The sequence below is a fragment of the Suncus etruscus genome, chromosome 19 (genome assembly GCF_024139225.1).
Source record: "Suncus etruscus isolate mSunEtr1 chromosome 19, mSunEtr1.pri.cur, whole genome shotgun sequence".
In the NCBI taxonomy this organism is placed as follows: domain Eukaryota; kingdom Metazoa; phylum Chordata; class Mammalia; order Eulipotyphla; family Soricidae; genus Suncus; species Suncus etruscus.
Window position 1 is genome coordinate 21750304 of NC_064866.1, and position 15280 is coordinate 21765583.

At 34.5% G+C, this 15280-nt stretch overlaps 1 protein-coding gene across 1 annotated transcript in view; it reads right to left on the minus strand.

The window, feature by feature from the left end:
- The window catches only part of OLFM3 (olfactomedin 3), a 200233-nt gene extending 187110 nt beyond the window's left edge, over positions 1-13123 (minus strand). The window contains exon 1 of the mRNA XM_049765746.1: positions 12914-13123. Within this exon, the coding sequence (XP_049621703.1) occupies positions 12914-12982 (69 nt within the window). The 5' untranslated portion in view covers positions 12983-13123. The remainder of the gene's footprint in view (positions 1-12913) is intronic.
- Between the last annotated feature and the right edge of the window lie 2157 nt (positions 13124-15280).

A 15280-nucleotide genomic window follows, 5' to 3' on the forward strand; every position in this document is an offset into this window, starting at 1 on the left:
TCAAGAAAAATGATTGGAATTTTGAGCTAATTTGCTTAAAATATGCAATTCTATCATATCTTTACTGTCTCTATCATAACCACTTTTTATTTTGTTTGTTTTTTTGTTTTTGTTTTGGACCACAGTTGGTGATGCTCAGGAGTTACTCCTGGCTATGCATTCAGAAATTGCTCCTGGCCTGGGGGACCATATGGGACGCTGGGGATCGAACCTAGGTCAGTCCTGGGTCAGCTGTATGCAAGGCAAAAGCCATAACACTGCGCTATAGCTCCAATCCTATCATAACCACATAACCAGATGAATCATCACAACAGTATTATGTGACTATCAAGGACAAATAGAGCCCAAATAAAGTCAAGGAGAGTTTAACTTCTGCATATCCTATTTATTGCTTCATGTTATAATCTATGCTGAATGCCCTCCAGTTTGTATAAACTGTATATTTTCCACATCAGGTGATATTTGGGCTGTCCAAACTTTTTCATATGGTTAGAGAAACAATAACTATTTCTTGGGGAAAAATCAGACTTCCTTTTCAATATACATAAAAAAAATGTCATTAGTGACTCACTGCAGATGGCTACAAGCAAGAAAATCACAATCATTAGAGGAATTCTTTTACATCTACTCAATTCTGAAAAGTTCTTTGACCATTTTACTTTTATGAAAATTCATTTTTTCTGTAGTACACAGCTGCCTCAAAAGCATTCTCAGGCCCTTTGTCATTGCTTAATTCCAGTGAAAAGCTATCCTCTTTGATACTAATTAGTTTTCAAGAAGTGATTCTTCTTTGTTTTCCTCTCTACCCATACCAATCTACTTGTTGAGCAGATGACAAGGCTCCCTATTTCACTGAGAAAATGAAAGCAATTACAAAAGAGAGTTTCTGTTTAAGTAAATTCTCTGAGTCCATTATCCACGCCCCTAGTTAATTTGCTAACATAATTTATTTCTTTTTCTTTTTTTTCTTTTTTTTTTTTTTTTTAGTTTTTGGGCCACACCAGGCGATGCTCAGGGGTTACTCCTGGCTCTCCGCTCAGAAATAGCTCCTGGCAGGCACAGGGGACCATATGGGACGCCGGGATTCGAACCAACCACCTTAGGTCCTGGATAGACTGCTTGCAAGGCAAATGCTGCTGTGCTATCTCTCCAGTCCCAATATTTATATTTTAAAAGTTCTTTATTAGTGTATGGTTCATAACTCTGTAACATCTAGTATAATTTCTCTTAAGCCCACTGCTGTAGTTATCCTTTATCTGTTTTTCTCTGTGTAATTTACTTTACATGTATATCTTATAAAACATATCATATATATCATATGCAATTATTAATTTAATTGCATGAGTTTTCAAATAGAAAAACATCAAGACTTTTTTGAGTATAGTAACTACACCTAAATGTATTTTATCTGATGGAACACTAGTTATTCTTTTACCTAAAATAGTGTCAGCTTCAGATATTTTCTTAAACTATTTTAATATAAATTCCAATGAACAAGTTGGATTAGAATGCTATTCCTCCTAAAACCAATAGTATTTTAAGGCATATCGATCAAAGTAGAATACTTTTATTATTATATTATTATTATTATTATTATTATTAATTTTGGCCACACCAGGTGATGTTCAGAGGCTCTTCTGGCTATGTGGTCAGAAATCACTCCTGGCTTGAGGGCCATATGGGACGTCGTGGGGGGGGTGTTGAACCACGGTTGGTCCTAGGCTAGCACCAGCAAGGCAGATGCCCTATGGCTCCGTGCCACCGCTCCAGACCCAAGTAGAATTATATTAGACTCTGTCTTTGTCTAGCATTACACTTGTTGCAAAGAGTAGTATATATTTGTAACACTATATAAAAATTGAGAAGTATAATAAAGTATTTAATTAATCATTTATCATATAATATTAGTTTATTACTTACAATACTGCACACCGGGATGTAGTGATCATGATACACAACTTATTTTGCTGTAAAATATATATTCCTGATACCAAATCTATTGAAATTCTTATGCAGTCATAGACATAGATCATTCCCAGAAGTGAAACTGTCATTATAAAGGCAATATTTCACCAGTGACATTTTGGTGCTGATGAATTAACATTTCCAATACAAATTCTCTATTTGAAAATATCCTGCCATCTGGAATTGGTCCCTCTTGTAAAACTATCGAGATAATCGTGGATAATGTTTCTTAATCATCTTCAACTTATTTGGAAAATAAAATGGATTGTCTATTCACATTATGTCCTCCCTTTGGGGTTATCTGGATAACTGTTTATTTGTTCTATTGATTTATTCATGCTATTGAAGCAGTTTGTCACTGACACTTCTTTTCAGGTAATTTTAGACTACATGGTTAATTATGAAAATATAAATTCTGATTATAGCTACAAGTTATAATTCCTATAACCCTAATTCTACTGAACCTATATTTGCTTTAATTATCGTTAAACAGTTTGGTGTATCATGTAGTGCTTATAAAGTAAGAAAAATATGAAGAGCATATTACTTTACTTTAGTAGTATTATTAGAATATATAATAAAAGAATACATAATTATAATATAATACTTTTGATCCATAGACAATCACTCAAGTAGAGGCATCCAGAGGTAGATAGGTAGTAAAAATAGAAGCTTAGTATATGATATACCCTGAATTTTATCCCAGGAAATCACAAGATCCTTGGAGTACTGCTAATAATCCTGGTAGCCCCTGAAACCAGGACAACTAACAAAAGGCTCTTCAGTCTGAGTATTACTGGGTATATCATCAGGTTTTCCCATCCTCCCTTATTGACTCACAGTACGTTGCCCTTTAAAATAATGTTTTTTAAATAAATAAATAAATGAGAAAAGCTATACTACAGGAGATAAGGAGCTGGTCTTACAAATAGTCAGCGCTGGTGGTGACATTTCTGAAACCACTATATTTATTTAGTCCCCCAAGCTCCTTTTTACTGATCTCTTAGCATAAAATTAAGAGCAAGCCTTGAGTACTGCCAAGTGTGACTCCAAATTATCCTTCTCAACATAAATCAAACTCATGTTTCCTAAAAGAGATGGTGAATTTTACACTAATGTATCAAATAAGCTGTTTTACATAAAGTAAAAGAAGTTAAAATATAAGTGAAGTTTAAAAATCTTGCTAAATTAATCAAAGTATGCAAATAAAATTTATATTTGAGCATGCCAAGAAATAAGAGTACATACTAATGTTATCAGCATTATTATATTGCTGATAATTTACAAGAATGTTAAGGTTTTAGCAGCCCAGAAAGTAACCAAAAGTTTAAAAAAGCACAGTAAAAAAATAATAGTAACTAACCTCATAGCATTATTTCAGGTAAATAAGCTGACACAACAGCTCTATTTTGAAAACAATGGTCTCTAAAATCTGTTTTGCCTGATATAATATATTCCTTAAAATATAACAGATTATCTTTATGTATTATTTACCTCATAATTTTAAGGATCTTTAGTTGAGTTTGTTTGGGAAAACACACCCAGTGGTGTGCAGGCCTTAATGCCTGGATCTGCCCTCAGAAACCACTTTTGGAGTTGCTTTAGTGGGCCGAATCTTATAAGGTATTGGGGTCTAAACTTGGTTGCATGCAAGGCAAGCACCTTACAAACTAAACTGTCTCTTTGGCCCCAGAATTTTAAGGATTTTAGCTGATTCTTCACATATTTTTTCCTCTTTTCTGGTTAAATATTACAACAGATATGTACAGAACCAAATACTACCAGATAATTAGTAAACATGACACAAATCTTGTCCTCAGATAATTTGCATTTTAGAAGGGGAAACATTATATAATGTCACCTCTTTGAAAATAAAAAGTGGTGATTGTATAGAAAATATTTGGGAAAAATGGCTTTTTGTTTATTTTTCAAAATACCAATCTGTGTCAAAAGCACAGATATTTGTGGTTGACCATACATGCAGTAGAAACACATATGATTTTTTTCTCTAAAGATTTTGTAAGAGCTGGAGCGATAGTAAAGAGGTAGGACGTTTGTCTTGTATGCAGCTGAATCAGGACAGGCCTGGATTCTATCCCTGGCATCCCATTGCCTGCCAGAAGCGATTTCTGAGTGCAGAGCCAGGAGTAACCCCCGAAAGCCACTGGGTGTGGCCATAGGCAACAAATGATCAAACAAAATTATTTGATTTCTAGATATATGGAGCATGTGGAAGACATTTGTGAAAAAAATATCATTTTACTGCATCTTAAAATATGATGTGGTTAAAATAAAAGAAAAAGAAAAAGGTATTCTTAGGGAGAAGCAAAAAATTATGCACAGAGCAGCATCTGTGATCTCCTTTCTAACTTAGTTTTATTTGTGTGGAGTCTTAGTAAAGAGAAAGACAGAAGCAATAGTTTTGCAACTAATAGCAACACTTTTGTAAAAAAAAAAATACATGTTTCTAGAATAAATATTTCACTTTAAATATTATTTTAACTATTTTATTAACATAATGTATATGTATTATCTTATGCTCTCCTGTATCTAGTTTTTATCAAAAAGAGGTTTCTACCTCTATGATAGTTACCAGAAAGAAGTAACGTGTAATGATGGTAGTTTGTATTTTTAAGATACATTATTTTTAGATATTAGTTTTTAATACATAGCGTTTATTCTATCTTAAATATTTTGTGGTTATTGTCATATAGTGCATATCTTCAATTAAAAAAGAATATTTCAATATTCCACTATTATAAAACTTTTGGAAAAAATGACTACTGTATATTTCGGCTCTCTATTTAATAAGCAAGATTTGAAAAGCAATCCAAATGTCTGTCATGACAGATGAGTGGAATAAGAAAATATGGTATATGTACAAAACAGGATTTTATTCAGTCACAGGGGAAACAAAATATTTCACTTTGCAACAGTTTGTATGGAATTAAATGAGGTCAGGATAAGCAAAGTAAGTAAGGAGTAAGACAGACACAGAATGCAAAATATTACTCACCTGTGGTATATAGAAAAGGAAAACAAAGGAACAGACAAAATTTAATAAGAACAAATCCCTATACTCAGATAATAGAAAACTAAATTTACCAAAGCAGATTAAAGGAGGACAAGCCCAATGGACAATAATGTCGGGGTTTTGGTACTTAAGTAGTGCTTACAGTGGGTGATGTAATATTTTGAAGAGGGGTGAAATTGTAGCCTAAAAGCATCATATAAATTATTAGCTCAGTAAACATAAAATCATCTCCTGTGTTACTTCAGTAGATTTGCTTTGTTCAAAGAAGACCACCAGATGCTATTAAATGTCTACTTAAGGCATATGTATTTCCAAACATTTTGTTTCTATTGAGAAAACAGACAAATCAGTGTAAGTAGAGGCACTAAGAAAATAATCCAAGACATAAGTAGATAAAGGGGAAACATCGGGAAGTAGATATTCTGGTGGTGAGTGTGGTATTGAAAGGATGTAGGGAAGGAACTATCATTGACAATATAGTAAATCATGTTTATGCTATAACAATGGGGGGAGGTAATCAACAATTGGTAATCAACTATCCACTCTATCTTTTTCTAGCAGTGTCAAAAAGATTCAAACCCATGAAACTCTGATCCTAAGGCTATTTAGGTTATTTGGACAAAATCACTTTGTGTTTTTTTTTTTTGTTTGTTTGTTTTATGGCCAAACTCAGTGCTGGCTACAATCTGTGCTTACTCCTGGCTTTGTACTAGGGGTCAAACACTTGCAATGTGTAAACCTTACCTGCAGTATTATTACTTTGGACCCATAAAATCCCTTTTAAGCCTTTTTTTCTTAATGCTTTTATTTTATTTATTTGGGGGGGGGGGCGTACTTGGAAGCTCTCAGGGCCTACTCCTGGCTCTGCACTAAGATTGCTCCTGGCCTGGGGGAACATATAGGATGCTGAAGGGATCTAACCCATGTTCATCATGGGTCAGCTGCTTGCAAGGCAATACCCTACCACTGTGCTACCACTCTGGTCCCTCCTTAATGCTCTTAAACTTAAGATTTAAACTACTACTTTGCTTCACAAGAATTTCACAATTTTGTAGCCCCCAAGGGCAATTTTTTCAGTTGAAAGATTCTTTATTTAAATATAGTCATTCTCTCTGTCTTCTACTCTACAATATTACTTTTAAAGTTCTCTTCTTGATCTCTAATAATGAGTCACTGGATTCTTTCTCCCATCAAAATTATAAATAATAAAGGTGAACCTTAGTTTTTATAATTATGGGACAGCAATGAAACTAATTGTCATTATTAATTATATAAATTTGTACATTCAATTGTAGCAAACATATTTTAATTCTTAATTTTTTGTACAAATATTGCACTAAACTCAATCAACCTAAAACCAAATTCAAAGATCTATTTTATAACACATTTAAGTGATCAAATTAGTAAAAAGAAATAAAAAGTATCTCTTCATATACAATTATCAACAGAACTTCTTAGAATCTGGTCAAATCTCTAATTTCAATATGTAGCATCTTAAAATTTATATCATTTTTATAATAAGCATCACCTTTATGATTTATCATACAAAAAAATTGCACAATAAGAACTTAAAACTAGTACAATCTCATGGCAAATCCCCCTTTATTTACTATTAATTTGGAATATAAATCTAAAAGATATATTTAAAAATTACAATTTTCAAAAATTCAAGATGGGTTGGTCGTGAATGAATAAAAGTCTCAGGAGAAGGATCATGAGCAGGAGGGTATGAGAGGCTGATATGCAAGGCAATAAATATATGAACATCTTGAATGACAAAACCAGAAGATGAAAACTTCAGGATATTACCTAGGCAGTTTCATCCTTGGCTGTCACAAGATTTATAATCTTACTAGTTACATTATGAAATGATTTGTTAACTTTGAGCAACTGCTCAAATATTATTACAAAGGTTGGCCTCTAAACACATATTTCTTGAGTATAATCCTGGATGCTGGAGGTTCACTGTCAGGGTTAAAAACATAGTCATGTGACAACCTTCAAGCAGGCTACATACTTCTTACACGTAATCTCTCGTAAAGTAAAGAAATTGTTGTCTCTCCGAAGCCTCTTATATAAGGCCTTCTAGGTAATAGTGCTTTCTTATAAACTGGCCATCTCTTAACACTCCCTTCTTTTTTATTTTAATTTTAATTTTTTAAAACTTTTATTGTGAACAAAGTGGATTATGAATCTTTCACAGTAATATTTAAGGTCCGTAGTGACCATGAATCAGGGGCATTCCCACCGCCAGGGTTGTCCTCCCTTCACCCCTGTTCCCAGCATGCATCCCATATCTCCCTTCTTTGCTCCCGGACTGCTAGTGTAATTGCTCCCCTCTGTGTATAGCTTGTTGAGGGATTGGTTATCGATTCTGCTGTCGTTAACTTTGGGTTTGGTGTTTAAATCTGATCATTTTTTATTTCTATTCAATGTTCATATGACTAGTACTGGTACCCTCCATTCCTCCCCCCACCCCCAATTCATGAAGCAAGTTATGTGGTTCTGTTGAAAAAAAAATAAAAAAGAAAAAAAAAACTGGGAGGAGTCCCTCTGGAGGTTATACATATCAATTAAAAAAATAAAGGGAAAAAAGAAAAAAAGCATGCCAAACAAAACAAAACAAAAAAAAACAAAACAAAAAACACAAAAACAAAAAACAAAAACCCCAAACCAGCAACTATAAAAAAGCACAGAAGCAACATAAAACAACAACCAAATGATAACCATGAGAAAGAAAAAAAAGAAAGGGTGGAGGGAGGGCTGGTGTGGCAAATTTTTGTGCCACTTCTTTTACTTTCATTTATTTATTTATTTATTTTATTTTGTGTAGGCACAGTCACTATTCGGGAAATTTGAAAGGGAATTCACTTGGTCTAAAAGATACAGGATTTCTCCTCCCTTCAAGCATACTGTCATGGGGACAACTACAGGCTTCCTACAAGCTCATTTTCACACCCCAAGGTCTTTTTATGGTGCCAGGAAACTTTTAAGACTATATTCCTGAAGCCAGAGAGTTAATGCAGGGAATAAAGTCACATTTGATCTCTGGAATCATACTTTGCCCCTCAAGCACTGCCAGAAGTGATCCTGGAGCACAGAGCCAGGAGCATGCCCTGTTGATTGCCAGGTATAGGTATAATGTTCCAAAAGTCTATTATATTTGATTTTAATAAATGCATTATGAGGATGGAGCATAAAATTACAGACTTTGCCTAGAGTTCAAGAATTTAACAAAACTGATAAGTGTATGTAAACTTATTTCACATGAGAGGCCACAAAAATTAGGGCTTTGTCAAAATCATACAAATAGCAAAGGATGGTAACTAAGTAAGACCTTAAGCCTTAACTCCTTTGTTTCATATTCTTATGCGTTTTTCCTCCCAACAGATCATTTATGATTTGTTACAGTTGCCATTCAAGAGAAAAAATAGTTGCAAAACAGGAAATTAAAAAAAATCAAAGAAAGAGGTACCTTTCAAACCTCCCATGGTTGTCAATAGAAAACGTGGAAAGAATATTTGTTCCCTCCAAAATATTAAAGTAATTGAATTAAAGATGACAGGATAAAACCGTGACCTTTCAATACATGGATATTCTGTCTTGAACTTTTATTTTTTTTAAATTAAATTGTTTTTGAAGTGATGTAGTTTAGAAGAATGTTAATGCTTTATGCTTTGGTATAATAGGTTACTATCTCTTCACCACCACTGAAGTTCCACCCCACTACACACACACACACACACACACACACACACACACACACACACACACACACACACACACACACACTATCCTATATCGTTTCCAGTTCCCTTATTGCCTGCCCCTCTCCTGTGTGTTTATTTAAACACATATTTATGAACAATTTTGTAACCATGGTTTTAAATAGTTTTATAAAGGAAAAAATTAAAATTAATAGTAAAAAAAATATAGCTATCATATAACTCAACTATCCCATTCCTTAGTATCTATACCAAGAATAGAAAAATTTTAACTGAAAAATATATGTGCAAACCTTTTGTCACAGTTACCCTAATTAGAATAGCCATGCTCCAATCAAACATCCTACCTGCTGCCAACAGCTCTTTCTTTTAAAGGGAGATTTCTAACCATCTAACATATTTCAAAACCATATTGTTTTGAATATATATAAAAAAGGTTTGTTGTTGAATATTATTGCTGAATCATTGCCTCATTTAATGTTTGTTGCATGAACAAATTCACTAGTAAGTCCTTTGATGTATTTGGGGGTAAAAGATGGTAAGTACTTTATCTAAACATGCCAGGCATTTTACAGTATAGTTACTATTCAAGCATTACTGCTTTAAAGTTCAACAGTCACTGCAAAATGTGGCTATCCCATATTACATCTTTATAACTGACTCCAAGTCTAAGTTAAAATTTTCTTTCCTCATATCCTTCTTTCTTCATAGTATTGCATTGCAGAAAGGTTCTGTTTCACAAGATTCACCATGTTGCAATTATAATATTCAAGTAATGATGTGCTGAAAATCCTGTATATAGAAAAAGAGGTCCACATTTTCGACCAAAGTCATTTCTGAACTCAATGCCTTTAGTTTAAAAGCACAGAGATGCCATCTAGCAGCCATTCTTAGGAAGTTCCCAAGTAGAAGCAGTTCTTTCCTTAGAAAACTGAGCAATAACTGAATTCTTACAAGCTTTTAGTTTTTAAAATTTTCTTATTGAATGAATGAGTATTTGGCATATTGCCTACAATATGGACACTCCATTAAGGAAAATAATGACATCTCAGAATAGACAAAGAACTATATCCTTGAGTTTTTTTAAATGGAACTGAAAACTTGTTAATTAGATTTTAATTAAGAACCCATCATTCTTATAATTTCTGTATGTGGACTATTGATTTTCTGTCTACATTACAATACAAATAATTAATTATCATTAAAAAGTTCTTTTTTTGAAATAATTGAATCTTTTCAACTTTATGCCATAAAATAGAAGAAAGTACATATTAAAATAAAGTCTTCTGGTCAATATAAAGGCTTTTTTTCATAACATTCAATTAAGATCGACTATTAATTAACTTTACCATAAGATGGTGATACCTAAGCAGTTAATATGTCATAAGACCCTCAAGTTTGAATCTCTGGGGAAATGATCATACATAAAATTAGTGTCTCATTAAACAATATTGTTAATGTTAGAAAACATTTATTTTCCATAAATCAATGTATAATGAGAAACACTGTCTGAAATTTATAATATTTAATATGTTTGGCATATGTTACAAAAAGTTACTCAACTTTGAGTACTTCTATTAGTTTGTGCATTCATATATATACATACATTTACTGTGAATGAATTAGAACCATGTAGAATACGATAATACATTTATTTAGTTAATTATAAATATATATAAATCTTAACAGACAATTATGTTTTTAAAATTAGTTGTTTAAAAGTTGGTTATTACAGTTGGTTATTATCACTTATTATTTGTTGAAAGAATGTTGTATCATTCATTTTTAATTGCAACTTTTCTAAGTATAATTATGTTTGCTTTTTATTATTGAATTTTCTTATATATTAATAAACTTAAAGATTATAGGAGATGCTAGTTCATTAACTAGTTAAAAATCATTTTGAAAATCAATGGTGTCACTTGTTATCAGAGAATGTCATTTAAATATCAACAATAAAATATGCAAAAAACATGTCAGGTGATTTGGTTACCAGTTCAAAACTTTCTGGAACATTAAATTATTAACATGTGTGGCATATGTGAGACATAGCATGTAGCTAGCATGGAGCAAGGGAGTTTGCCTTGGATGCAGAAGGACAATGGTTCGAATCCCAGCACCCCATATGGTCCTCTGTGCCTGACAGGGGAGATTTCTGAGCATAGAACCAGGAGTAACCCCTGAGTGCTGCCAGGTGTGACCCAAAAACAAACAAAAAATATATTAACATGTGAACCTTTCTATGAAATGATGTATTATATAATACACAAAAAGTAGCCTTCTGATCACTGACGATTTTAGAACTAAAGGGTAACTTGAAAAGTTAGTATTTGAGTTTTTCTGATTTATCTTCTTAGTTGTATCAAATAGTTAACTCTGAGGGAAACTTTTGTATTGTTTAATATGCAGAAATAAACCTATCTGTACTAAAAAAGATAATCTATTGGTCAAAAATAGTTATTTATTAGGGTAAATTTTCTACATATTTAACAGTTCTTTGTTTACATATTTAGTTTGGGATAAATGTGAAACTATGCATTAAAGTAACAGACAAAAAATCACACATACAATTTGTATGAAACTACATTTCTGGATCTATTTTTAAATAAAGAAAACTTATTAATGACATTTTTCTGCCATTACTCATCAAATAGTTTGACTTTCCAAGAATGAGATTAAATGAGTTAAAAGGTTGTTTATTGATCTTTTAGATGACAAGTGACGGTGGAATGTACCTCTATAGATATAGAGTTCAAATTATTTTAAAAGAAAAAAAAACAACATTTTTCACACAGATATGCAGTAAAATTGCTCTAAAGATTTTACTTGTATGTAAGACATTCCGTTGAGGTCATTAAGATAGCATACACACACTTTATGATGATTTCACACTGACAGTATCATCAGAACCATCACTTTATGATAAAATAATTTTATTATCATCAGGTGTCTATAAAGCTAAATATAGTGCAATTATATATTAAATGAATCAATTTTTACGATGTATTCAGTAGTCCTAGAAACATCTAGTCAACTACACTTTTAGATTAGACTTGGTTATATTTTAATTCTATATGATCTTGAGCAAAAAAAGCATTTTTTTTTGACACAGGTGATGTTAAGCTTTAAAATAACATCAGTCCATTGCAAAACCTAATTTTAAAATGTGTCATAGTATGGTATCATTTTTCCTGTTGTGTCAAGTTTTTGACCCCTTCATGAATAAGGCAAACAATAAATTTCCACTTTTTCTTTTAATCAGAGAGACCCCTTATCTAGTACTCCACATTTAGAAAAAAAAAAAAAAAGAATTTTCATAGAATGCCAAAGCTTCCAAATGACCTCACTTTGTCAGCCAGGTTTTCATTCACCGCTGGGGGAGAAAAAAAATGTTTCCTATGATTTTGCTTTTCTTGTTCTGTGTTACACTCCCTGGATAATTTTCAGAGTTCAACAGCTTAGAAGACAACTCATCCTTACTAAGCTCCCTCTCTGCCCCCCTTAGTTTGATGGGGTTCTCACTTTCTGTGTCTTAACTGCTTGCTAATCAGAACTTCCTCGGTGCTTCCTGATCCCTTAATAACAAGACAAAAAAGCAAATTCTCCGGAGCCTCGGAGCGGAGCCCAGGCAGTGAGAAAGCAGAACTCATCTCCTTTGCACCGTGTGCCAAGCAAAGCAGTATCCCAAATATTTGGGGGCACAAACTGCAGCACGACTGCGATCCATTGGGAAAGCTTCTCTGCTTGCAACAAAGAAACCTTCACCATTTACTGCCCACTACATGTGTCTCAATCGCTTTGTTTTATCCGCTAACTTCTGTGCATCCCCTTCTGACTTCAGAAGAGAATATCAAGCACTTAGCTAGGGCATCAGCTCAATTCCCCCAGGAACCGCATTGCCCGCTGTCCATACACATTAAATCCCTTTCTGGTCCCTCCCCCGTTGCACCCCAGGACTTTACCTCCAGGAGCTTTTTGCATTGCTAGTTCACCTTGCTATCTTGCAAACACTGGGGCACACTAAGCATCACCAGACAGATAAAAGAGCTGTCATTCACACTACCCCCTTAATCACACACACACACACACACACACACACACACACACACACACACACACACACATGAGTTTGTTCTAATATTATTTTGCAAATTTATTTCAAACCAGAGTTGGAAATAATTAGTCCTACCTTGGAAGGATCTAAGCCAGCCAGCAAAGACAGGAGCAGGAGATTGAAAAGATTGGATGTCGCCTGCATTCTGAGCTGGGGTTTTGAATTTTTTTTTTTTTTGACCCCTTTCTTCACACTCTTGGATGGAGCCACTCCACTCTCACTGCAGAGATCTTTCTCTCATCAGTTGCACTTTCTGCCGGCCAGGGAGAGAGGGAGAGCAGAGTGGAGACAGGCGGTGATGGCAGGAGCAGCAGCGTAACCAAAGCAGGAGCAGCCAGCAGAGGCAGCCGCCCTGGGGGGCGATCATTCCGCAGGCATCCTCCAAAGCAGGGAGTTCCTGAGCTCCAGAGGCTGGGCTGGGCTGCAGTGGGTTCACCCCCAAATCTGATGCACCGCCAAAACGCGTGCCCTACTTTACCTGCTATCTATCCCTCTGCTAGCTAGCCAACCCACCTCAAAAGTTTTGACCCTAGGAAAAAAAAGAAACTGGGGATAACTGCTGAGAGAGGTGTGGAGAGCAGGGCAACGGATATGACATCACTACAGCTCTTGGGGGGCTCAGGAGGGGGGATTTTTTTTTTGCAGGGGAATTTGTTAACCAAACTAGAAGTGACTCTGATGCTCCAGACATCCGCCTTTGCTGGCAACTTGAGCTATAGAGAGTAGAGTCATCTTGATACAGGATTATGAAACAAATAGTTTCCAGGAATTTTCTGCTGTCATTGAGATATCACATTTAGAGCTTGAAACAAAGTTTGTGGTGCAGACTATGGATATGTGATTTTTGTTCCAGGTGCATATTGTAGCTGTTATACATATACATAGAGCATGATAGTTTATGAATAGGCTATTATTGAAGTGATCTATTTGGTTAGGCATCTATCTGCCTAGATGTAGCTAAGACTTCCGATGATCTGAAAATACTATGCATAAATAAAGATTTATTTTAAATTTTATTCACAAATGAGATTTTTAGACCCCCCCCCCATAACTGAAATTTCTCCTGCTCTCACATACCGGTACTCAGAAATATAATTTCCTTGACAATCTGACTTGTGTTTATGCCTGAGGAAGAATTCAGTGATGGATGGACAGTGGGATGGGAAAAGTGATTATTTTTAAGCCTCCAAATACTTTTCTTCCTACAGCTTAAGGGGGAAAAAATCAGAGGAGTTGCCTCATATCTGGGGTTGAGAGGAAGCAGAGGGGATAATAAACTCTCACCCACTCTGCAAGATTTATCTATACCTCAGCAACATTATTTACTACATAATTAAAAAAAACTTCTCGGGGCCGGGTAGGTGGCGCTGGAGGTAAGGTGTCTGCCTTGCAAGCGCTAGCCAAGGAAGGACCTCGGTTCGATCCCCCGGCGTCCCATATGGTCCACCCAAGCCAGGGGCGATTTCTGAGCACATAGCCAGGAGTAACCCCTGAGCGTCAAACGGGTGTGGCCCAAAAACCAAAAAAAAAAAAAAAAAAAAAACTTCTCCATTAAGTAGTATTAAGTGCAGTTAGAAACTGCACATAACTATTCCTTCATACAATAAATTCACTATATATTGCATACTGCTTGAATTACTTGTTTTCTAGAAGTGACATTTTTGGTCAGATAAAATGTGTGGGCTGGACATGTGGACATTGCATCGACATTTTAAAAAATGATAAAATGGAGATGTGCTTCACTTGTCAACACTTTCTGCAGTTTTATATAGTGATATATATGTACATATATATTAGGTTTTTAATGGATTTCTCTAAAAGATAATTGACCTTCTGGCTTTGTATGTGCAATCATGCTCATAAATAAGGTCATTTCCATAAGGAAGTTTTTTGCACAACTGTGTAAAATATCTGTACCATTGTTTCACTGAAAGCTCTTAATATTTATTTAATATAGGAAATCTCATTTAGGAGGGACCAGGGAGAGAGCGCAAAGGGCTGTGGCTCTTGCTTTGCCTGCCAGAGTCCCTGGTTTAATCTGGCATGAAATAGTTCCCTGATCATCTCTGGGAATAGGTTTCCTCCTGCTCACCCCCACCTTAACTGTGCTAAAGGAATCTATTTAGAATTCAGAAAAATTTTGAATAGCATTATTTCCATGGATTTGCAGCACATTGCATTTTTTAATTGCTGGCCATTGTGCATATGTGTGCATGTTTAATAAAACAGTCTTTTTTACTATAAAAATCAATAATATAAAGAAGAAAAATAAATATAGAAATTTTATTTGAGGAGGCAAATGGTGCTCAGAAAAGGTATTGCAGAATTACTTGTTATTTTGTTATTGTTGTTTTTTTCTGTGGGTTTTCATTTTTTTGTGCTTTGTTTTGCTTTTATTTCAGGACTGTGGTTATTGCGTGGTTGGTGTCTTTAGTGCCGTGG